Below are 25809 nucleotides of genomic sequence, written 5' to 3'. Positions count from 1 at the left end.
ATGCACAATTGACATCATGTACATTTTTGGGGTTTAATTTGGAAAACCTCGGTAAATTTACTAAAAACTTTTGAGGGGGAGGGGTAAGGTGGAGAAAAAGGATATGTATACAACAATTGTTACGTGGACGTCATTTCTAATTCTATAGGTCGGAGTCCCCCCCCCCTCCGAACGTCACCGCCCTGTGAGTAATTGGGACTGTTGTCCCGTACAACATAAAGTCATTTTTTTCATGTAAGTAAATTAAACGTATAGATACCACATAGCTATTTATTTTTCTTTGAACGAATCTTACCCGCTATTGATTATTCACTAATCATTGTCATTTTGGCAAATCTTAGGGCGTTGCCCCTTCTGTTGCAAGGTGTTTTTTGTGACCTTTCCGTAGCTCCCCTTTTCCACTGTTTTTTGTTTTTCTTACGCGCGCCCTCATTGGCCAAAGTCGCCAGAAAGTTATCCGGAAGTCGTCGAATCAGGCTGAGGGTTTCGGTGACTTCAAGAAACTTTTTTGAAGGTGGTTTTATTCTTTCCACAAACGTTTGTTTTGTATTGACCATGATCCATATTGTGCTGTAAGGAAAAAGGTATTTTCGCAAATTGTGTTTGTTGTATTATGTTAGTTGATAATGGGATGGTGTGGATAAAATAAAGCAAGTGCCCGTCCCCGGCCCGGGCAAGCGCGTCGTCTTCAGCGCATTGCCGGTGCCGAGATAGCGGTTCTTCGTCTGCAGGGTGCGGGCTGAGCCGGGGCGCCGGGCTGCTGCGGCTGCATGCATTTCATTCGACAGCTGAGGCGCGGCGGCTGGTCAGCCAAGCTCACATTCTCTTTAGAATTAGAGTCTAGACTTATCCTATTAGTATTAGTACTAGGCCTAGGGTCCATGCTCTTTTGGCTCTTTCGATAAAAGTTGACTCGCGTCAAGAAAAGACATTGAAAGAGGTGGAAATTGTTGATCAAGACAGCTCAAGTCTAGACAGCTGGCAGCCGGCGTCTGTTTCGAGTAGTTTTTAAACATTTTTTTAAATTTCTCCTCGTACACAGACGGCTCGCTATCGTGCAGCCACCATTAGGGGACTTGCAATGCAAAATCCCCCCGTCAGGTTCTTCAATTTTTGTCTTTAATGAATAAAAATTTTGAAAATTAACGTGACCAAAATGCAAATTTATATTCCCTCTTGGCATTTATTGCCCAAAAACGGAGAAAAATGAAGTTAAAAGGAACAAAAACGGTGACTTACCTCGGCTGTCGCGCAAATTCACTTCCCCGTTTTATCCGATCTTTAGTACATAAACATATGGCCATTGAGTCCCCTGTACAGATCGCGCTAGAACTTCGGTCTCTGTATTTGGTGAGTGAAGCCAACGGAGTTCAGCTGAACAACCAACAAAACAGAGACCGAAGCTTTTGGTCTAGCTCAAGTCAAGACAAGGGAAGTCTTCCTCAAGTTCCTAAACCCCTGCCCGCCTATACTTTTGAGGACTCCTTGATGTTTTTTAAAATACTTTGACATAAACTTCTTCATCGTCTTGAACCGCCCTTCATAATAAGAGACACATGTAAACAAAGATGGATTTCCCTAGGAAATCCATCTTTGTTTAATATAAAAATCATGTATTAAAATTGTTGTGATTTTATTAATCTCTACACCTTCCTACACTTAAATCCTAATCATTGCGTAGGATGGTTTAAAAAAATTGTCAATTAGATAAAATGTTAAAAAATGAAGGTTTCTGACCAGGCTGATGTCGGGTAGATCCCTTGATCCAAATGTACACAACGCAACTTAGCTAGGGTCGACCCTTGAGCCGCTTAGATCTATGTATGACGTACATCCGGTTACTGGTTAGCTATGCCGTTTTGAAGAACAATTTATAGATAAAAATTATTATTTCACAAATACTAAAGTTTATTATGTGATTATAAATAAATACTGCTAATTATTTATTATCACATAAATTTCAGTATTTATGAAATAATTTTTTGTCTATAAATTGTTCTTCAAAACGGCATAGCTAACCGGTTGTACGTCATACATGAGCGGTTCAAGGGTCAAACCTATTGTATTTGCGTTGTGTACATTTGGATCGAGTGATCTACATGACATCGGTCTGGCAAGAAACCTTCATTTTTAACGTTTTAATTGACAATTTATTTAAACCTCCCTACGCATTAGGCACATTTTTTTATCACAGAAGTCGAGTTATTGTCATCTTTGTGATATAAAGTTAGGGCTTTTTGTGGACAAAAGACAATTACGTGCTCTTTGTTTTAGGCATGGCACACTTATAGTATAGCGTTATATATGGGGAATATACATGCTTTTCATTTAATCTTTTAACATATTTTATATATTTTGACATATTAATGGTCTACCTAGTTCATCATAGTTATACTTTGCTACAGATTTTTAATATTCATAATTAATGATTAATTAAGACAAAAGACATAACAAATTGCCTTTTAATGTACTTTTTCTAATTTAATGAGCGAATTAAGAAATATGTGGGGCCTAAAAGTACTCTGATTGATATGGCATATGATTTCTTTGGTTCAAGGGCAACTACACCTGAACAATTATTTTGCACAAATTATACAAAATCATATTTGAAATAACAATGAAAATTTCATATTTAACAGAGCTCAGATCGTAATAAAAAAGATATATACAACAAATGAAACCCAATGGGCCCGTATTCTTAACCCGCGTTTAAAAACCCTGGTTCAAGTATAGAGAGCCAATTGGGGTCAAAAGCCCTAACAGTACACATCCAATTTATTAACTCATACAACATCCAAAATGTTTATAATTGTCTGGGAATGGTAACTTAAGTATTTTTCATTATAAAAGCAAAAGGAAACAAAACAGTAAACATAAGAAATATAAACAGAATTTTTGACTCCCCATAATTTTAGCACCGACTACTGTGGTCTAAGTTAAACCTGACTTCAGAATATGGACCAATGTGTCTGAATACCCAGACTAATCTTGGCGCACATCACAGTGCGGATGACGTCACTCACAGCTTCTCCTATGGTCAAAACAACCCTTCTCGATTGGCGAGTCAGATTTGCAAACACCTCACAACACTGAAAATTGAAGTTCATAATCGCTGGCTCTTCATTGACCAAATTCAATGAAACTTTCACAAAATGTTCTCAAATATACAATTTCATTACTCAATCAAGTTTTGTAAGATCTGATGATTACGAGTAGGCGATTCCAAGCGAAGAAGTAGTATTGCCGTAACATGGAGTCTTTCCATCGCACTTCAAGTAAAACTCCATGCTGTATATTTTTTATGTTTGCCGAAGATGTATGAAGCAACCACCAAGTTTTGACCAATCAAAATCAGCGAGATAAAGGTAGAAACTGATTCGGTTTTCTCAAGCTATTCTGAATGCTGCTCCAGCACTCGGCCAAAGTGACGATCAGAGCGAAGTCATTCAAACTGTGTTAGCGATGTGTGCTCACTATTCACTGCAATGCAAGTATCTACGCCCAGCTGCTTTGTCCGCACTTTCGCTCGTGCAACTGAAGTGCCAACAATAGGCTATGAACAGGGACTGTTTACATGGAGTAGGCCTAATGTTTGGTTTGAAATATCAGCTCTCTTTTTTTCCTAACAAATTTCTACCTCGCATTCTGCCTCTCTATCCTTCTGTAGAATTAAATAACACTTAAAGAATTGGTATGCTACCCATCCTCTAATATAGTCTCGTTCACTGCACTACTCTTACAACTGCACCCCGGGATGAACTAATAATTATAACTTTCATCCTTCTATCTAAGCATCTGGTGGGTACGCTATTTGCTTCCCAAAGGGAATGACAGTTTGAATGCACATGAGAACACCTACATGTACACTAAAGTTGATCCACTTCCCGATATTAAATGCAATGTATGTTGTTAAGACAAATCCTGTTTCGTTGTACCCAACGGTTGTGTCATCTGCTTCAACACTGCTCAAACCATAAAAATGGCATCCCCATATTGCGAACATTCTTGACCTTTGTTATCCTCTGCAAAGGCAAATGTAATCTACTGATCTGTAATCTCATTTTCAGAAAAGGGGTTTGATCATAACCCCAGAGGATCTGATCTCCTGTAAGGTTTAGAGTGAGCCCCTCACATGACCCCTCCAAGAGAGCATTCGCGGGAAGCTAGACCAGTGGGCCAAGGTTCCTGACAATGTATGCTAAGTACTGTCACTAAAAGCATATTCAAGGTGATTATTGTATCAGATCCTGGCTCGACTGATTTCTCCTCATCAAATGAATAGAAATTTCATGGACAAAAGGATAGGGTGTTATTATCGTAGAAAGTCAGTTTGACTATGTCAAACAGCAACTTCTATGTACATGTAGGGTTCTCTCTCGATAACATTTGGTTTTCCACCTGTTAAAACTTCTTGATTTTGAATATAAAAAAACGAAAGGACTGAAACATGGGTATATTTGGTGTCTGCCATTTTATGAACAGAGGCAACGAAGGATCCAGCACCATCATTTTATTGATGACCTATCTGTAAACAGATGACATCATAGGCAACTTGTCATAGGTGATCCCTAACAGCTCTGTTAGAACAAGCACATCAGGACTTGCAATGCTACTGTCTGGATATATTTCATTTCATTTTATTCATTTCCATAATAAAAGCAAAGTAAATACAGTTTGTACATTGAAATTTCATTGAAACATACATGTAACAATGCAATACACTTGTGAAAGCAGTAAAATATTGGTTAGGATCATGTAACTCAAAAGCTGTCATGTGGAGGAAACCTTTTGAAAGCAAAGCTTGTGAAACAGGTTCATTATAGCATTGTATTGTACATTGTTCATAATTTAAATTTGAATATAAATAAGAAAAAAGGATACACTATACAAAACAACACTGAACATGACAACAATCCAGAGACACAACAAAAACATCCTACACTTAAGTGTTTAGATTATAACAATTAATTTGGTTAAGTTTGCGTTTGACAGTAAATAAGCTTGGTTAGTGCTTTAGACTGGCCATACAAATGTTGTTCATCATCATCATCATGAATAGAGGTGTTCACATGATAAGAGAATCGTGCCAGACAAGTCAAAATATTGATGGCTGGTAAAAACTAATGCAAAGCGCTTTCAGACCACTGGTCTTGTACTGATCGAAGTTGGTTCCTATCACTACTAGCAGTGTTAGTTTTATGCTCAAGTGTTATAAGCTAGATCTAAATGTACATATATAGGTCTTAATCGCATTTGTCAGCTAAATCAAGTTTTAACTTTGAATTGGAGAAGAGTTGGAAAAATATCAGTCAAAATTAAAGAAACAGAAGTTATATCGTCCTTGATATTGCAAAGTAAATTGTTTTTAATAAAAAAAGTAAGAACCCCCCCCCCCCCCAGCATCCATTGTCATGTCCAATGCAACAAAAAACAAAAGTAGACCTGTTGGGATTGGTGAGATAGTGCAAGGACATAATAGTTATTGTTCATAAAAATGCATGAGAAAACCTGATGTTAAGATCGGGGGGGGGGGGGGGGGGGGTGGGGTCCTGAGTTGGGAATCCTGGTTTTTCATGCAGATTTGCTTCAAATGGGTCAAAGGTAGGTGAACCTCACCTTCATCTTCATCCTCTTCCATGAATGGGATAGATAGCATCTCATCTTGGATACTTCCAACACTTTCATCTCTGTGTCTGCTTGAAGTCTTGGCTGTTATGATAATTGAGAAAAATACAAATAAAGGTCTACATCGAATTTCACAAAATGATTAATGAAGATTACAAATGTCTATAAACAAAATTGATAAGTTGCTTTCTGCTGGCTCATGGTTCACTGTAGCTCATAAACATTACTAAAGTCAAGTCCTCTCATGCAAAAGTTGATTTGAATATTAAAGTGGAGAAAAATGAAACACGCATAATGCTGAAAATTTTCATACAAAATGATGTAGAATGAAAAAAGTTAGTACATTTTAAAGTTTCACATGTTTTTCACCAAACTGTAATACGCAATTGAGACAAGTAGGCCAATGATCAGAGAAAGCTGATGGAGAATATTTTTCTTGTAAAGGTGATATTCTCTGACTATAAAACAACTCTGATTTTTGTCAATATTGACTTTTTTCTTAATTTGTGATTAGACCTGTAGATGCTCTACATTATGCTATGGAATTGGAGTCACATCCATGTAGCCACCAATTCCTGTAATATATACTTTTCAAAAGCAAGTTTGTTTCCAAACAAAACAACTTATTTTCCTAATTTTCTAAGAAATTCATCCCACAGGGTCTGCTTTGTTTTGTAATTGGAAAGCAGAATCTTTGGTGATTGGTATTCTTAAGTTTAGCCTCAAATCTAACTCATTTATTCACACCTTTCATTTTTCAGATGAAGTAGAAGCGGAACATCTTCGTGACTCAACATGCGATGTGCCACAACACACACCCTACAGTCTTTAGTTCTTTGAGTTAATACACCAACAGCAGAAGATAGGGAGATTGCAATGTCTTCTGCATCGAGACGAAGGCAGCCGCGTGGCCAGGTGGGCGTGGAGAATGACAGTGAGTATGTCAATGTGGAGCTTGGCTATGCTGGAGCCTCGGGGTATAGCGGCGGTCCACAGGGGACGTCTAGCCGCTATGAGAACATGGAGCCCAGCCCGGATCTGAGATACGGGGCCCGTGGTGTAGACAACCTGGCCTACGGCTCACCCATGGGTACACCCCGTACTGGCTATAAGGGAGAGGACATTCAACTTAATACAAGTAAGTCAAGACCGGGGGGGAGGGGGGTGTTTGTTTCACAGAGTTAAGTATGGCTTAGAGTCAATGACTTGATAAAAAATAGTCACACGTACCTCTTGTGAAACACCCCCAAGCAATTTTGTCATCTCGCTTTCCATTCCAGGGGGTGATTACTAGGTGCATTAATTTCATTTCAATTAAAATTTACTGGAAAATGAGTTGTGCAAGAATGAGCTGTGCAGACTGAAAATTGATTTTTTTTTTTTTGGGGGGGAGGGGTTGAACCGTATTAAGCACACAATAATTTACTATCTTTAAAATTTGTTTGGCCAGAACATTTGGTTGCCACTGCTGGAATATAATTGGTAAATCAATGCAAATTACATCACAAATACTTCCAAATAATTTATGTATCTTGGTCAACATGCATGAATAATTCATTCACTGATAATGTAAGAACATTCTATGTGCATAAATACATACATAAATACATATTGACTTAGCCATTTTATTTGGTTATCCAGTAATTCTATTCAGAACTACTGTTCACTTCATATGGATATTCATAATTTTAAAAAATGAATAAAGGAAGTCCTATCAAAAGTTCCATTTTTGTTCATATCATTCTTAAATTAATCTTTTTCTTACATTTTATTAAAATCTGTTTGTTTGGATTATATTTGATTATTTAAAAAATGGATAACAATTACTTTTTGTGTTTTGCCACAAAGAGGCTGATTGTGCAGAGCTGAAGTGTGAAGACAAAGTATTTTGCAGATTTTCCTGCGTGATATGAGTAAACTTGAACAGTAATTTAGTACAAAAAGAATCTTTGTAGAAGTCGTGGGATTTTTCTTTTGATTAGATTCCCTTTTTTTTCAAAAATAACATGTCCATGTAAGTTAATATTACAAAAAAAAAATTCAAAAATTTGAATTCATGGTATTGTACCTGTTGAAAATATTAATATATACACCTGTATATACATGTACTGTGCATTCTTTATTAAAAGAGGAGAAGTTTACTACTTGGCAACCTTTGTACATAATGTATGTACATGTATTGAGCACCCCCCTCCCCCCAAAAAAAGGTATCACCATCAATTTTAGGTCGTTCCTATCCCCCCAAAATTGACATGCAAATAAAAAAAAGTATTAAAAAAATTTTAGGGGGGGGGTGTTGGGTATAAAAAAAAATGTTAAGGGGTTGGTTGAATCCCAGTGTACGCCTCTGGTATGCAAATAATTTACATACCAGTGGCGTACTCAGGGGGATATACATGTATATTTTGCTTATTTAGATTCATGTACATGTAGGCCTATTATAACTACATGTATGGAGTGTGAGCTACATGTGCTTCATTAGGTAAACAGAAAATTGGTGATTGGTGGGGATTTTTTTTTACGTGATTGCTAAAGCCTGAATGCTTGTAAGCAAGCAACCACAGACTTACGTCTTTAAGGTCCTCTCTGAAGGACCTGGTAATGAGGATTAATGCCTTACCAAAGGGCACTAGTGCACCAAGTGGGAATCGAACCCGGGTCACCGGAATACGAATCCCCGCTCTACCGACTGACCCACATGTACATGTATCATATTAATCCGTATTGAATTTTAAGGTCAATAATCTATTCTTTAATTAGTCATTGAACACTGTGATTCATGACAAGCTGCTCTGTTCATCCATCAATAAAGGGGAGGGGGGGTGATAAATTCCACATACCATCTTTTACACAACTGAGGTATGCATCACAAGGTCATTGTGAAGCAATCAATGGACGAGTGAAATGGGTCTATGTGTAGCTGCCTGATATTCAGATTTACGTGATAATAATATTAAGAATTTACAGAGCGGTCCCTGCTATTATTATTACCCTGGCTAAGCTAGGCTACCTACGCAGGTGCACACGACTTTATGTGAAATTACTTCCTGCCAGTACCCAATTACCTCAACTGGGTCGAGTGCAGCACACTGGATGAATTCCTTGCTGAAGGATACTATGTCATGGCTAGCATTTGAACCATGACCCTCTGTTTTAAAGGTTAGAGATTAATCCACTGGGCCACGACGCTCCAGATAATAATTAATGTGTCTGGTCACATTGTTGATCTTTAAGGGATTTTTTTTAAAGCTTTGGTTGTTTTCGTTAAAATCTTTAAAAGCTCTACAACACATGTGATTTCTTCATGTACTTTTGTGATTCATTCATGAAACTCAAATTCTAAATGCCATTGGACTTGGAATTGACAGAGAGTTTAACAATGAAGACCATAGCATGGTCAAGTTTTCCCCTTTATTCATGTCAAAGAATAAAGTTAGAAAATATTCTCAAAACATATACACACCTTCAATGTACACCTACATGTATATGTACATTGCATTTAGAAATAATGAATTAAACTTTAATATAAATCTATAGAGGTACTTACCCCCTTTCTCCATCCCCGATTTAAAATGTATGAAAATTCAGAAACTGTAACTGAAAATCCAGCACAAGATGTGAACATTTCTAGTCAAGTAGAGAGGATTAGAAATTCCCGGTTCTACAATAACGTTGTACTGCAGGCTTTCTAATGTGTTAATACACGATGAGGTCCTTTTTCCCTGAACTGGCCCAGTACTTAGTACGCTCTATTAGTCTGTACTGTAGATGATGGTGGTGAAGAGGGGGTTTGGATTGTAACCATGTCTTGGATACCCATCTTATTTGTCATTCCTCCCTTGGGTGTAAATTACACTTGCGTTACTGCTGTCACTCAGTGGTAGACTGATGAAGATTATAATTAGAGAGTGAGGTCAACAGACTTCATTGAGGAGGAGATGAGGGGAGAGATAGACTAGCAGAAGGAGGAGGTTTAATTCAAAGTACAAAGTTGCAAACTTTCTCATATTTTGTTCAAGGACCAGGAAAACTCTCTTTAAAATACCATAACTTTTTTATACATTCAGTCTTGTTGATATTTTCAGTTTAATTTTTTTTCTGATTTTCATCTTGTTCATATCAACTTGTTGTTGGGATGGCCTTTAATTGATGACTGGGATAACAGATGGATGAATTGAGCATATATACAGTATGTAGTGCTAAGAAGATGCTGGAAGTAATCAAGATTGAGATTAAAGAGTATTAAAAGGAATGGGGAGAGCAGGGTTCGTACTGATCATGTTTGAATTGGGTATATACATGTAAAGGCAAAGTGATGAGGAAAAGAAGTTATTTTGTGAGATCCAGAGGGAAATCAGCAGCCGTAGGATTATTAAAGACAAATTACACCGAAGTCAAGATGCTGGATAGATCTTGAAGACTTGTAGTGATTGATCTCAATCACCAGGCAGTCTCTCCTGGTCACATTCCTCATGTGTTAATAACATCACATTCCTTCTCCCCCCCTCCATCCATCACCATCGTGTACAGTCAATCCTGCATTCAGCGGGTCGGGCCAGACCCCCCTGATGGGGCGATCCCGGAGTCCCTCCGTAGCTTCCAGCGTGTCCTATCAGTCCAGCAACGATGATGCAGACGAGATACACGAGAGAGAGATCATTGCTGCAAGCCTCAGCGATCCAAACAGTGTCATAGATATGCTTCCAAGTAGGCAATTAGGTAAGAGAATCATATTATCATTACTATTGTCATTGTTTTTGTTATTATTATCATCATCATCATTATTATTATCATTATTATTATTATTAGTAGTAGTAGTATTATTATTAGTAGTAGTATTATCATTATCATTATTATTATTATTATTATTTGTTTGGCGTCACCTGTGCCTGGGAGGCGAAAAGTGAACTCAATCACTATGACCCGCAGGTCTCTCCTCCCGATATAACTGATTGGGGGGAATGCAGGTGGACCACTACACCGGGGTTACCCCCTACTCTTATACGAATAGTGCAGTGGGTTCTTAACGTGCAAAGGTGGTGACTCTCCTCTACACGGGGCCTCCATTTAATGTCCTATCCGAGGGACGGAGTGTTTTCCATTGTAACATAGCCTGCATCTATGAAACATGGGAGAGACGTTTACACACAACGCACTGGCTTCAGTGAAGTTCAGTCATCCGCCCGGGGTGGACTCTAACCCACGATCTTTGGTTCGACGGGCAGACGCGTTACGGACTGAGCCAACACCGCTCTCATTGTCATCATTATTATTATCATTATCATCATTATAATCATTATTTTTATTATTATTATGGTGGTTATTGTTGTGTAATAGAGTGTTTGAATGGGTACTACAGAATGTGTAGGTACATGTACATGGATATTGAAATTTATTTCAATTTTTGAATCTTAATTGTTCCAATTTATTTATTTCAATAGGAAAATATAATATCATGTATACGATCGGTGTGTTTCTACAGAGAATCATTGAAAACAGTTCATCTTTTCTGCAATCGAAAAAAATATCGCCCTTAATCCAACCTGTTTCTATGGAGAGAATAATCCGATTAACTCACATTCCACGTTGCAAATAAACAAATTAACATGGCAATAACCATCTCCCAGAGGTGGTTTGAGAAACCGCATTCTTCGTGAAGCAGTTTATCAATAAGCCGCATTGCGTCTGTTTCTACAGGGAAGTTTTCCAGAATTCTCGATACTTACGCGGGTAATACCGTTTGACGATTCTCTGTAGAAACACGCCGAATGTACATGTATTTTCCAGATGTTAATGTTGTAATGAGTGAAAGAGTTAATCGAAAAAGAACATACAAACAAAGGAGGCTGTGGTTGTGTTGTAGTTGTTATAATTTAATTAACATGTACAGTATCCATGAACTGGAATCCAGTGTGGAAGTCCAAATTGAGCTCTGTTTAAAGGTAAATGTTGGTTTTGGAAACGATATCAAAATGAGTTCGTGCAGAATCCAATGAAATGACCACCAAAGTGTCTGTTTGTATTAATAAATGGCAAATGCCAAAGGATTCTGGAAGAAATTGTGTAATTGCTGAGAAATCAGCAAATAAGCACAGGATTCGGGTAGAGCGTCGGGCCCGACATTCAAAGCAATAATTATACACTGTCCCACGTGCGCTTATCTGTGTTGGGGATCTTCAGTCTGAACATTTTTCAGCGTAAATTTCAAGATTTCACAAAGTTCAGTTTATGTAACTGTACCAGATCTAGATCCTCAATTATAGACTGACAGTTAAGCCTTGTTTTACAGACTTTCTCATGAAATCAGTGTTTACTGCAACTACTGGAATTTCTCTTAATTCTTCTCCCACAGTATCACCCCTTCATCCTTCCAAGCTCTTATGTTAAAGTGAATTTCATATTACATACAGATAATCCACACATTAAGTTTGGTATTTGAGGACTTTATTCTCATTCAAGATTACAATAAAAAATGATTACTTCTGAGAAAAAAACCTGTGCTTTCACAATCTTTTGTTAGGCACTTCTGCTCTAGTTCCCTCCTTTTTTTCAGAATAATCACACTGGGTTTTGGGCATTATATACTGAGGTTGCAAAATAGGGAGCAACCCCCGTGGCATTATCAGTAGTAACATACATGTACAGTATGTATTGAATTAATAAAAAGGCAATGTAATTGATATCAAAGTTTCTTTGTTTCGAAATGTTTGTGAAAATTCTTAGTTAGAATAGGTATCTACCACTTCATTTATTTTCCTTCTAATGACACATTGTTATGATTTAAAACTACACAAACCAAAAACAATATTAAGATATTATTAGCCGGCCTTGCCTTTTTGTGCTATGCATAGTGTTAGTATCAAGAATGAAGTATGTACAACAAACTGTATTCTATAATTATGTTTGAATTCTACCTGTGACTTCAAATGTGTCTATCACATTCAATCTAATGTCTCTATTCTCTAAAATTCTGTTTGGGCTTTCAAAGGAAATTAGATATTACCCGTGCTTTGGTGTGCAAGCAACTGTTAAACAGATTTTGATTGAAAAACAAACAAACAATAGATGGTTTTATTCACCGGGTCTAATGCAGCAATACTATATTAAACAAGCTTGACTTCCATGTTAAATGTACACCTAGATAGCATGCAATAGTTTGACAGATATCCTAAAAAATAACATGTACTTAGTGTAGCAAAGCACAGCAGCTGTGTGCTTTATTAAGACATTACCCTCCTATAATAACATGTTTTGAATCAAGCATACAATATTTTGCATTTTCAAATTTCAATCATTCTTGGCTTGAGTACCGAATAATGGCCATCACTAGTACTCTTTAGATGAGATAGTTTGTGTTATATGGACAAGATGTAAAAATAATGAATGCATGTAAAGATTGTATGAAAAAGAGTTTTGTAAAATAATTTGATTCATTTGTATTGTGTACATGTATATTATAAAATAAAGGTATTCTGTGGAATAAAAAGGAAAGAAAAAAAAGACCTATCCTTTCTTATTGTGACATTTAATATTGATGAAGACTACCCAAGATTGAGTGAAACCATTTTCTCTTCCTTATTCATGATGTTATTTTAGGCCACACGCTTCACAGAGCCAAATCCCACCACTCCTCCCACCACAGCAAGTCGATGCGGAAGAGGAGCCGCTCTCGATCGGCGTCGCTCCGGCGTTCGCGATCCACCACCAGACGGAACTATGAGAACGTCAACCTGGAGAACATGGTGGACGACATCCTCTCCGATCCCGTCCTGGTCGAAGGGACGTCGAGGGGCACCCTTAGGAGACGCAACACCATCCGTCAGATCTCGGGGACAATCGATACAAGACGTCGAGTCAGGTTAGTCATGCATGCATGAGTCAGCAGCTTGTGTTCAGACATATGGTTCATGCTTTTGAACTTGTGTTGAACACATATTGAGCCCATGCACTCATCGTGTACCTTTAGGTTTTAAAATAGCTTCTACTCTAGGTCTTTATTTAGATGAACATTCTCCCAGCATTTAGACGCTTGAAATAATATTTTGTGTTCTTGTGCATTGATGTAAATCATTTTTTAAAATCTGTAAGAAAGCAGCCTACATGTATAAAGTGCACATTGTTCAAAGGTAGAAAAACTCACTCGCACTGCTCGGGAGGGAGGTTGACCAGTAGAGACTCTCTAATTATCTACAATTGATTGTGCATGTAGCATGTGGTTTGTACTTTGATATTACCGGTTGTAGATGACACAACTTGGGTTGTCACTTTTAAGGTCAAGCCCTGAATTTTCAGGCTCAATAACATTTATTTTCAGGCTCAATAATATTTATTTTCATGCCATAATGATAGTATTGTTTGCTATTACATGTATATCGTATTTGACACTTTGATTATGATCAGGGCCCATAAAACAAAGGTTAACGATCAATTTAAAAAAAAGGGAAATTCTGATTAGTTCCTTGTCAGTTGACTTGATAGCAAAACGCGCATGCGACGATGATCTTGATGGGCCATTTCATTTAGCAATTAATCGCTATTAGACTATCTGTAACAGTGCCCTTTGTCATGCCTGCAATTAACTCGTCACCAATGAAAATGCAATTACTAGTGTTAATGTAGAGATCTGACTCAATATGATATGCATCGTGATCCACTGATCATCAATTTTAACCTTCCTACTTGTATAATGACAAAAAGAGATGATCATCTAATTGCTCTTTCAATTCGGTCATTCTCAGCAAAAACCTGGTGACGAGGATAATATTATGTATGTACTGAATAGAGACACCATTCCATTGTATAGTGTATGAAGCATTGTAAATGCTAAATATTATTCCAATAAAAAAGATGAAAATAAATCCATTCAACTGAATTGGACATAAATAAATTGAACCCTATCATACATGTACTTTATGAAATTTCACTTTTGCTATTGAAGCAACTAGTTATTGCTTAAATGATTGATGACTTTAATTTCAATTCAGGAATGCACTAGAGTACATTGTGGTGAAGAAGTAAGAGCAAACTTTGTTTTTAAAGGACAAGTCCACCCCAACAAAAACTTGATTCGAATAAAACGTGAAAAATTCAACTAGCATAACACTGAAAATTTCATCAAAATCGGATGTACATGTAAAATAAAAAAGTTATGGCATTTTAAAGTTTGTCTTCATTTCACAAAACAGTTATATGCACATCTGGGTCGGTATGCAAATGAGGAACTGATGACATCACTCACTATTTCTTTTGTATGTTATTATATGAAATATGAAATATTTTTATTTTCTCGTCATTGTCATGTGAAATGAAGTTTCATTCCTCTACGAACATGTGGAATTCCATTATTTTAACATTTTGTGCTTCAGGCAAGGAGGTCCTAATCGTCAAATTTGTAAAAATTTAATATTGTATAATTCAAACAATGAAAAACAAAAATAGTGATTGGGTGACATCATCGACTCTATCATTTGGATGTAACTGGCTCGTTCATATAACTATTTTATTTGAAAATAAGCGAAACTTTGAAATGTCATTACTTTCTTATTTTACATCCGATTTTGATGAAATTTTCAGCATCGTGCTTGTCTGATTTTTCTCTATTGATTCAAATCAACATTATTCTGAGGTGGACTTGACCTGTATTTATATTAATAGAATATGCTGTGACAACTGTTGTGCGGTGAACAGCAATACGTTACAGTCACCCCAAAGCTGTGTATAGTGATATTTCCAGTGACATACCATCAGCAGGTTCAGCCAATGTGACTGTTGCATATTAGGTGGTGGTGGGACAGTTGAGATGGAAGTTTGGAATATTTGACGTTAATCTTGATTCATGAACTGTGAGCTGGTTTGGGCAAATTATTTCTAATCGAAGCAAATATCATACAAGAGAAACTTTAAAATGGAGATCATATATTTCTTTACAGTACCTTTCTTTTATGAGACCAAGAGGTTCCAATACAAATGGGGGGGGAAGGGGGAGAGAACCCAGATCAGGGGCCCGTAACACAAAGCTTAGCAATGATCATTAAACACTTTTCTACGATTGATTCCATTGACTACAATGTACAATCAATCGTGAAAATCAAGTGTACAATCAATCGCTTACCTTTGTGTTATGGGACCCAGGACTCATTTCATAAAAGAGTTTGTCACCGTGGCAACTGTATGTAACATGGTAACGGATCAGTAGGGCCACTCACAATCAACGTTTTCAAGGTAGTGGCTAAGTTACCACACATGTACTACCATGAGTTTAATACCATAATCTTTATAAAGGAGGCCCCAGGTGAATACACATTATATTGACTGGCCTTGAGGGGAACATGAAATATATTGCCCACAAAAGAATCATATTGGCCCGAGTCTTTAGACAAGGGCAATATATAGTTCTTTTAAGGGCAATAACAATGTTCCCCGAAAGAAGAGCCAGTCAATCTTTTTAGTATCATCCAAATCAGGCCTTAAAATGATAATGAAAATAGAGATATTTTTTTCGAGAATATGGTTCTACTGTGTCATGTTAGACCAGGGCCAGGCTCTGCACTTAAACATTATGACACACATGTAGGCCTAATTGTAATTATGAGATCGTGTCCCAAGGGATGAAATTCCAGCCCCGGATCCAGTGTTTGTATTGTGAGGGGTATTGTTGCTGCGTGGATCATTATGAAGCGTATCTCTTTCTACGCATCCGCAAATGCCCGGATGTGAGACCAGGGAAAATACAAGGTTATATTTTGCATCGTCTCTGCATGCAAAGTCAATACGTGCATAGAGATCGAGCAAAATACAAGCAATATACCTATCCCTTCCCAATAATCAGAAAATGTAGGGCAATACATTTTTGTAAATTACCAGCTCAGATATCTGAGACGGGTGATAATGCAGTTTTCATATATAGGCAGATACAATATCCTTGTACATGTACATGTTGGAAGACTTATTACCAATCGGTTTACTGTAGGAAATACTTTCTGGTGTTCACATACCATCTTATTGTAAGAATCCTTTATGTTAGGCCTCAAAATAAAAACAGCTTTATTCCAAAACTGAAACATCAATAAGTTTTCAATGCCTTTTATTGGCTTCCCTGCATAGGGTTTCACTTCGACTACCCTGATTATTTTTTAGTCTTGTGCAGACTCTATTGGAATTCCTGCTGTCTCTGTAAAAAAAAAAATGTGTATTATGTTTTTAACAAAATGTGTTCATTAATTGAGATCCAACTACAGGTATTCATAAAGTTGCAGTAAACACTGATTTTTGACAAATTCTTTAACATCAAGATCACTTGTGACCATATCATCGTAGATGTAGAAAGGGGCTCATTTCATAAAGGACTTGCAATTATGGTACATGTAACTTTGCCATTAAACTTGGGCTCAATAGCCAATCACAATCAAGGTTTCCATGGTAGTGAAACATTCCCTGGTACATTTACATATCAAACCTAACTTAGCAACATTGTATGTTTACTGTGTGTCTATGAAAGTTTGTTTGGCAAAGTCCACTTAAACCAGGAATAGGCTGGTACAGATCCGGGACCTAATGCTTGGCAAATAGCTACTGTGCAAACACAATATCGTGTTTACTTGGAACTTAAGAATAAGGGGGAAACGAATAGATTCACCCCGATTAACATGGGAGGTTGAAGGTTCAATGAGTCCATTGAATAACGATTCTACCCTAGTATTATAAAAGCAAAGCAAGTGACAAATTACATAATGTGAATTTCCCTTTGATAAAAAATAGCATGAATTATGTGCACTGTATATGTGCCACAATTAATGATACACTTGCTAGACAGATGAATAGTATGAGCATACAGACCATGAAAATATGAATTCAAATTTGGACAATTCACTTGCTTCCTTTTTGCATAAAAGGATGGATTATATTAAGGAAAGGAAGTTAAAGGCTAGTTCTTGCTAAGTTTCAATTAGTCCTTATCAAGTTTATACAATGATTGTAATGTTTGGATCTATGTACATTGCTAAGTTGTCTGAATGCAGCGTTAGGTACATGTACGTATGTAGCATCCTTAAATCAATACAGCTGACTTGAATTAAGATTTGGTTACTCAAAGGCCGTTCATTACACCATTGCAAAATACATGTATGTACATGTAATTTAATAATCTTTAGAAAAAACAGACCAAATAGAAAATAAATACCTGGTAATCAAAAGGTCAGATTTTCTTCTCTTTTTTGCTTATTTTTCCCCCTTTTGATGAATTTTTCTCAAGTATGGAATCTGAATTTCAATTATATAGCTCTGTAATTTAGTGTGATTGGAAGGGAAATAAAAACTCTGATTTAAATTTACACACTGTACATGTATATTGCATTTAAATTCAAATTTTCACACACACAAAAAAAAATCGACAGAATTGATAAAGCAGTACTCTTGGCTAAAATTAGTAAAATTCACCATGCAAAATTCTGAAAATATCAAAATCTGATCACAAATAAGTTACTGAACTCTAAAGTTTAGCAATATTTTGTGAAAACAGACTTTACATGCACACAGTATGCACATCATCATGAATATTATTTAGGTGGGCTGATGATGTCACATCACCACTCTTGTTTTTCTTATGTTATGGCATGAAATCATAAATTTTTCATTATGTTATGGCATGAAATCATAAATTTTTCATTTTTCATACAGTGTGTGAAAGATATCTATTCTCCATAATGAAATACGTGGCAGGAATGTAAATCAGTTGTTAATCCAATTTGTTTGGTTCTTGGTAGAAAAAAATTAAAGAGAAATTCCAGTAGTTGCAGTAAACACTGATTTCATGAGAAAGTCTGTAAAACAAGGCTTAATAATTGTCAGTAGGGGAAGGCGGGGTAAGTTGAGCATAGGGGCAAGTTGAGCCACCAGCCCCAGGCCAATAATGAATGAGTCAGACATTGTGGTGGTGTCATGTATTGATGACCCATAGCATAACCCCTAACCCCACCACATTGTTTCCAACTTTGAAACAAAAAGTAGTTTTTTAGAGGGAAAAATATGAATTTCAGCCAAAAAAGTAAAAAAGAGTGTGAAATAGATAAGTGCTTTATAAACACACACGTCTTTAAATATAATAAAGACATGATAACAACATTATTAGTCCAGGTATGGATCTTCATTCTTGTCATAGTCTTTTATATGATGGATGCATAATAAATGTGTGGATACAAAATTATCACACTAAGTTCGGACTGGGGTAAGTTGAGCCAAACAGCATGGGGCAAGTTGAGCCATGGTAATTCCTATGGTAATGTATCTTAAAAAACAAACAAACCATAAAAATCGATTGAAATGCAGGCTGAAAGGAGCAAATTTACATGACTGCTCTTTTCCTTTTACAGGGTGTTAGTATTTATAGAGAATTAGCAAGTGAAAAGACTTTAAACAAGAAATTGACATGCTGGTTCTCCCCCATACATTTTGTACATAGTTTTTGTGGCTCAACTTACCCCAGAAGGTGGCTCAAACTTACCCCAGAAGGTGGCTCAAACTTACCCCATATATGGGGCAAGTTGAGCCATTTGACATCGTTTTTTTCAAAGGTCACTATGACTTTCAGTGTGGGGATAGAAAGTTATATATAGCTGGAAAATATTTCAGAAGAATTAAATTTCAAGGCAAGGTACTTATTTCGACAAGATTATTAATCATATCAATTCTAACATGCAAAAAGCAAAAACTGTCACAACTTACCCCGCCTTCCCCCTATATAATCGAGGATCTAGATCTGGTACAGTTACATAAACTGAACTTTGTAAAATCTTGAAATCTATGCTGAAAAATGTTCAGACTGAAGATCCCCAACACAGATAAGCGCACGTGGGACAGTGTATAATTATTGCTTTGAATGTCGGGCCCGACGCTCTACCCGAATCCTGTGCTTATTTGCTGATTTCTCAGCAATTACACAATTTCTTCCTTTGGCACATACGTTTTATTTATATAAACAGACACTTTGGTGGTCATTTCATTGGATTCTGTACGAACTCATTTTGATATCGTTACCAAAACTAGCATTTACCTTTAAACAAACCTAATTTCATGTAATGAAATACATGTATAAGAGAACAAGTGGGGATATGGCATCATAAGCTTGCTCATCAAATATTCATGAAGACATGCCCAGAACTGTTTCACCGAAATAATGCAAATCTTTAAAATGCCATAGCTTTGTTTATATTCCTTGCCTGATTTTCATCAAGTTTTAGGTATTTTGTTTTGTCTGATTTTTCTTTATCTTTTCAAATAATATTTTCAGGTCGGAGTACCCCTTTTTAAGTTTTCCCTTTAAAACAATGTTGGAATTGAATCAATATGACTCATGAGCATCAGTACAATTCTGCAATTACTATGCTCTGAATCAGAAGTAAATAAAAATATCAATCATTCTAGTTTCTGATTGATTTTTTTTATAATCATTCGGTATTTGAAGCCTTCATTCTCAGCTGATCATATCCTCCTACAAAGATAATACTGCTGACCTAGAATCAGTTGGTAGCAGCAATTCATTCAGGGTCCAGTGACATAGAATTTATGCAATTGATCAATAGGCTAATTTGTATGATTGATTGCCTTTATTATTACATGTACATGTATGTATGATTGATCACAAATCAGCCTCTCGATCATTCGCCATGCTTTATGTTAGGGGCCCTGTTACATACATATATCCTGTTCATCAAATTTGTCAATATTGAATCCAACCAATCAATCCAATGTATTAGAAATCCACATTTGATGGGATTTTAGCTTTCACATTGGAGGTAACCCCTGTAGTTATCTGGTTCAGATTCTCTTCGTAAATTCATTCATAAAAAAAATCTATGTGAATTTAAAAATTGATCTGAATAGCCTGTGAAATTCTTGGAATAGTTCAAATGGCATATCAAGATGTTCTTCATCCAAAGAGAGATTTAGATAAATTCTAACAAGTACTGTAATCTGGAGATGCATTTTATACAGATTCCTTCTTTGTTTAAATGATTTCATTCATTTTTGCATTTTGCTGTTCTTATAAATAGAGCTTGGTGTGTGTGTGTCTTTCTAATGTAGTTCATGGGAACTTTGTGAATAGTTGTGTTGGAGGATTTGGGCTTTGATTTTGTTAATGATCTTTAGCTTCATATCCTTGTCCTTTTTTTGGTTTCTTGCTATCAACCACAATGAAAAGCTTAAAAATAGATAATATGCATGCACAGACATATCACCGAGTGTTACAGTTAAATTTGATTTGTTTTCTTTAATGTTCATCACATTTTATGGCAACCACCATATAAGAAAGACATTTTGTTCTACTTTGATGTTGATGAATTATGTTTATTTTCCATTGTTAACAGTTGATATATATTATATGGATCAATTGCATTATATCAGAAAGTTAATTTGTTAAATTTCAGTTCATCAATAATACCATATTGCGAGTATTGTAAGGAATGACATCATTATTTTATTCCCAGTGCCTGATGTGGTGGAAACTTGGGTGCAAAATTACATGCGAACAAAAAAAAATTATTGCAAAACTCTGCAATGCTTGGACTAATGAGTAAAATATGTTTGATCAATATGTTTGCTTCATGCAAAATAAAATTTTTTTAATACTGTTATGTACAAAACATCACTGTACAGTGTATAATTTCCATTCATGCCACATGCAGAGGTATATTGACAGTTTATATGTTGTAGGTCTAGTGAAATATACTACATGTATGTATGGACATGTAAATCAGTCCATCAATTTCACTTATACAGTAGATACCCATTCTATACCTGAATGAATGAAATCATCCTCTCCATGTTCAACGTCTACATAAAGATGCAACACAGTACCGTATGAAAAGAGATTATGGAACACCCCAATCATTTCTCCATCATGTTTTATTTTTATTACAGAGAGCAAGTGAACAGAAGATCAAGTAGAACAAGGAAAGAGAAATCCCCTGGTTTATGTACAGCATGGTTCTATGAAGTAGCCTATGTAAGTACATGTATATGACAATCCAGTATCACTTTAAACAATTAAGAAAATAACAAAATAAGTTGAAGAAAATAACAAAATTAGTTAATTTACAATTTAAAACAACCTTCCATTGACAAATCATGGGAAAATCAAGGCTAATCTCAGAACAGAGAAGGGATTCAAGTCTGTCACTCTGCTGCATGCCTGGAGATGTTGTGTAATAGACGCCGGCATGTCTGGGAGGTCTAATATGGGAGAGCGACAGTTAGTAGACTAACCAACCAGAAGTAAACTGCGTGTTTTCACTTTGAAACGTAACTTCACAGAGGTTATTTATTTTGGTTTAGCAATCAAGATACCTGCTAAAAGTCTAGGAATTTGGATTGTTGGAAACTAGAACTGCAACGACCAAAAGTAAATAAACGGTCGTGAGCTCGGTCAGAATATTCGTGCTGTCCGAACTTTTACAGCATTAGTCCGGCGGGCTCTCACGACGGACGTACATGTATTATACCTTGCAAGTCAATTGGCCTTTTGCAAATTTCGCATTGATTCAATTTCCCCATGATTTTTCAATGGTAGGGCACTTTGATTTCTTATTCCATCAGAAATGGCGATTACAAGTAGTCCCAGAGAGCCCCATGATCAATCACTACTATTTATGTAACTTGGCCCAGTCCTATCTCTCCATCCATGAGAGTGCTGGTAGGCATTGACAAAAACAATTTTGGAAGAGCAGGGCCCCGTCTTACAAAGAGCTATGATTGATCCGATCAATCGTAACTATGGAAATCAATCAGTGTCATAATTTTTTCTACAAAAAATTGCACAATGTCCTTTGTATGCAAAGAGAAGCAGAGGACATTTTCAAGAAAACAATGAATGTATGAATATACATCATAGTTGGAAAATATTATGAACAAACATGCATAATAGATGTTGACATTGCTAGCCGTCCATAGTTGCGATTGATCGCATCAATCGTAACTCTTTGTAAGATGGGGTCCTGGTTTTCAAATTGTGCTATTTGGATATTTTAGTGCAAGTGAGAACAAAAAGATTGATCACAACTTTTTCATCTTCCATCAGAAATGGGAATCCTTCCTGGAGAGCCTCTCCGATTTCACCTACTCCTTGGAGCTGTGGCGCAGCTCCATCAAGAAGATCGAAGGCAACTTTGGCAGCGGCGTCACCTCCTACTTCCTCCTCCTGAAATGGCTACTTCTTCTCAACATCCCCGTCTTCCTGCTGACATTTGGCTTTGTGACGACGCCTCAGCTGATCTACGAGCCCAGCGCCCGGTATCCACACTCAGAAAACTTCTCTGGATGGGACCTGTTGACGGGAGGAGTAAGTAAAGTCAAAGTATTTTTTTTAGATTGGTATCATTTAATAGATGGATCTGAACACTTAGCATTAAACATGAACATACTGAATTTGTTCTTCATGTAAATGTGTCTCTGAATCTCCCTCTTACTTGCTTTTCTTGTTTTTTCCCCTCTTTTATTTTCACTAGGGTTGGTTCAAGGATACTGAACTGTATTGCGGGTACTACACTAACGAGACGTTCACTGTAGATAACAAGAACTATTACAGCATGCCGCTGGCCTACCTGATTACTAATATCCTCATCTTCATACTGGTTCTCATCGTTATCACTCAGGGGTAAGTTGTGACAATTCTTTTCAATGGTGTTCTCAGAAACCCAGGAACTTCTCATCCCAAAAGTTAAGATCTTATTTTTGTTCTGAAAAAAGTGACTTGTGGCACTTAAGTTTGTGGTGGACTAATATCTTTGATTGCAAATTTTTATTACAGCTTGATGCAAAAGTGACTAGGCAAATCCAGAGGGGGTTCTCCCCCTTATAAAGTTTGCAATCAATAGAACTGAATATTCATTGCCCATAAAAGGAAATTTTACATCAGATGTAAACAAATATAGATGATTAAATACTTCAAAGTATTGTTATTTTTTATTTCCAGTGCAATTACATTTGGAAATTTTATATTTTGGGAAAAGGGAAAGCTGTTCGCTGAAGCCTAAAGTGTAAACCTGCTATCCCTGATAAAGCTAGATACCAGGATGTCACCGTTAGATAGAGTGGTTTCTATTACTTCCTGGATGGCCTTTAATCTGGTAATAGCTTGACAGGATAGTTTCAGCTTGGCAATACCAGGGCTAATGAGGAAATAATTTTATTAAGTACATTTTAAGTACCTTTTAAGTGGCTTTTAAGTGCCTGTTAAAGAGGGAGCAAACCAACCTGCACTGGGTATTGTCTCTCATTGACTAGTACGTGTATAAATGAATAGCTAGTCATAGAATATACTTAGGTTTTATGATAACTCTTTACTGTTCACAAAATAAGGCCTATGTGTACAAGATACATAAGTAAGCAAGTATTCTTGTTTCTGTTTTGACATCACCATCAGCTTGCTTACTTTCTAAGGGGGTGTTGCAAGAAAATATTTGCGATCAATTGCCAATATTCTGTTGCAATTTTTACAACTAATAGATCATTGCTAATTATAGCGAATCAGATTTGACTTCTTGTTTCATGGAGCAGATTGACAATCAATCACTAATTTGCAATTAACTGCAAGACATATGATTGATTTAGGGACTGAAAATTGACTTGCAATTCATCGCAAGTTTCTTGCAGCACCCCATTAGTCTGGTTGATATCTAGTCTACAAGCACAGACTAATATTTGACACTTTAATCAACTATTATACTGCCTCAAAACTGCTCATTTTTTATTCTCAGACACTTTGTAGGATCCTGATCAAATGTACCTCAAAAAAATTTGGTATCACAATTTTTTTCTTATGTACATGTATTTTATTGCTTTTTAAATTTCTTATGTATTTCTTTTTTGTTGACTTTTTTGTTTTTTTCGATGGAAATTGTTGCAGACTTTGATGTTGATCATAAACAAGACAAAATTCAGTAAAATCAATCAGTAAAAGTAGAAATGATACTTTTATGTATTTTGGCTAAATACATAATTTGCATTGGATTTGTACTTGAATGCACGTTTTTTAGCAGTTTTGGGTCTGACATGCACTTACCCGGTATATAATGTTGCGTGATTTCGTAATCGCGTTTCTTAAAAGTTGTGCGAGATTAAAAAAAAGGCCGGTGAGAGTCGCGGTTGAAAAATTTGTGCGGCGGATTTATCGTGAAAATTGTAGGGGGACGGAATCCGCCCTCCTAGTTTTAGGGTTAATCTTTGAAAAATTTTGTTTTTTATTTTCAGAATGTCCAAGGCGTATAGGCAGTACTTTGTGACCGGTGATCGTCATTACAACTTCTTTACTGCCAAGGTTTTCTGTGGATGGGACTACAGCATTACCTCCGAGTCCACATCAGGGCTGAAGAACAAGAGCATCTATCTGGAATTAGCTGTAAGCACAACTGGCAGGTGTAATGTACATGTAGTCTACTAGTACAGACTCAAATTTGACAGTTCATAATAATAAAAATAATAATGAAATGTTTTGTATAGTGCATAATAGATAGGCAAAATTGCGCTTTTTGCAAGTGGAGATGGAGAGGAGAGCACTGGGTTCCTAATTGTCTACAAAATGCTAAATAAATGTGTTTTCAAACTCTTTCTAAACTTTTCATATATTGTTATATACCTTAGATTTTCCAGCAGATTATTCCATAAAACAGCGGCTGCATATCAAAATGATCTTTCCCCATATGACTTCTCTCACTGTATGTGGGACTTGTACTCGTGATTTTTTTACTTGCACAAAGCATTCTTTCTAGTTTATATGATAATATTACAAATTTGTATAGTGCAGGCACTATATAGATATACTCTGCTGCGCTTTGTAAACCATGGTTAGAGTGGAGAAGACTTGACTCCAAACTCTGTGTCAGTAGCAGCTAGAGTACATGAGTGGATCTAGTCTCACTACTTCAGACTTTGGTTGTGCATAATGCGAAACAGAAGGTCTGTGTCTGCAGACTATGTGTAATTATAGCAGAAATGGGAGGTTGCTGATCTTAGATCGGATTCTTCCGAAAGGATTATAAAGAATTATACGGAAGTACCTGAATCGCTTCATGTATCTGTTAGTGATTGGGGGAGCGTTTCATGAAAGGACCTATCGGAGGTTTTATCCGATATCCGACAAGTCCCACTTTATCCGACAGGTACTATAGTAACAGTGCCTCTCAGCCAATCAGA

The 25809-nt window shown here is 36.5% G+C and overlaps 1 protein-coding gene and 1 pseudogene across 4 annotated transcripts in view; one reads left to right on the top strand and one right to left on the bottom strand.

Moving 5' to 3' along the window:
• The first annotated feature begins 431 nt into the window (after positions 1–431).
• Positions 432–25809, top strand: part of LOC121422363 (transmembrane channel-like protein 7) — a 38425-nt gene continuing 13047 nt past the window's right edge. The window contains exons 1-8 of one of the 4 annotated variants that reach the window (XM_041617357.1): positions 432–514; positions 6387–6763; positions 10156–10344; positions 13222–13483; positions 21541–21625; positions 22697–22957; positions 23124–23272; positions 24868–25015. In XM_041617357.1, coding sequence (XP_041473291.1) covers positions 6502–6763; positions 10156–10344; positions 13222–13483; positions 21541–21625; positions 22697–22957; positions 23124–23272; positions 24868–25015 — 1356 coding nt within the window. In that variant the 5' untranslated portion in view covers positions 432–514; positions 6387–6501. Of the gene's footprint in view, positions 585–6386; positions 6764–10155; positions 10345–13221; positions 13484–21540; positions 21626–22696; positions 22958–23123; positions 23273–24867; positions 25016–25809 lie in introns of all 4 variants that reach the window. The other 3 variants (XM_041617356.1, XM_041617355.1, XM_041617359.1) reach the window with 3 other exon arrangements.
• LOC121422624 lies at positions 2901–6379 on the bottom strand (annotated as a pseudogene).

This window comes from Lytechinus variegatus, chromosome 10 (assembly GCF_018143015.1).
Source record: "Lytechinus variegatus isolate NC3 chromosome 10, Lvar_3.0, whole genome shotgun sequence".
NCBI lineage: Eukaryota > Metazoa > Echinodermata > Echinoidea > Temnopleuroida > Toxopneustidae > Lytechinus > Lytechinus variegatus.
This window is presented reverse-complemented; position numbering and strand designations above follow the sequence as displayed.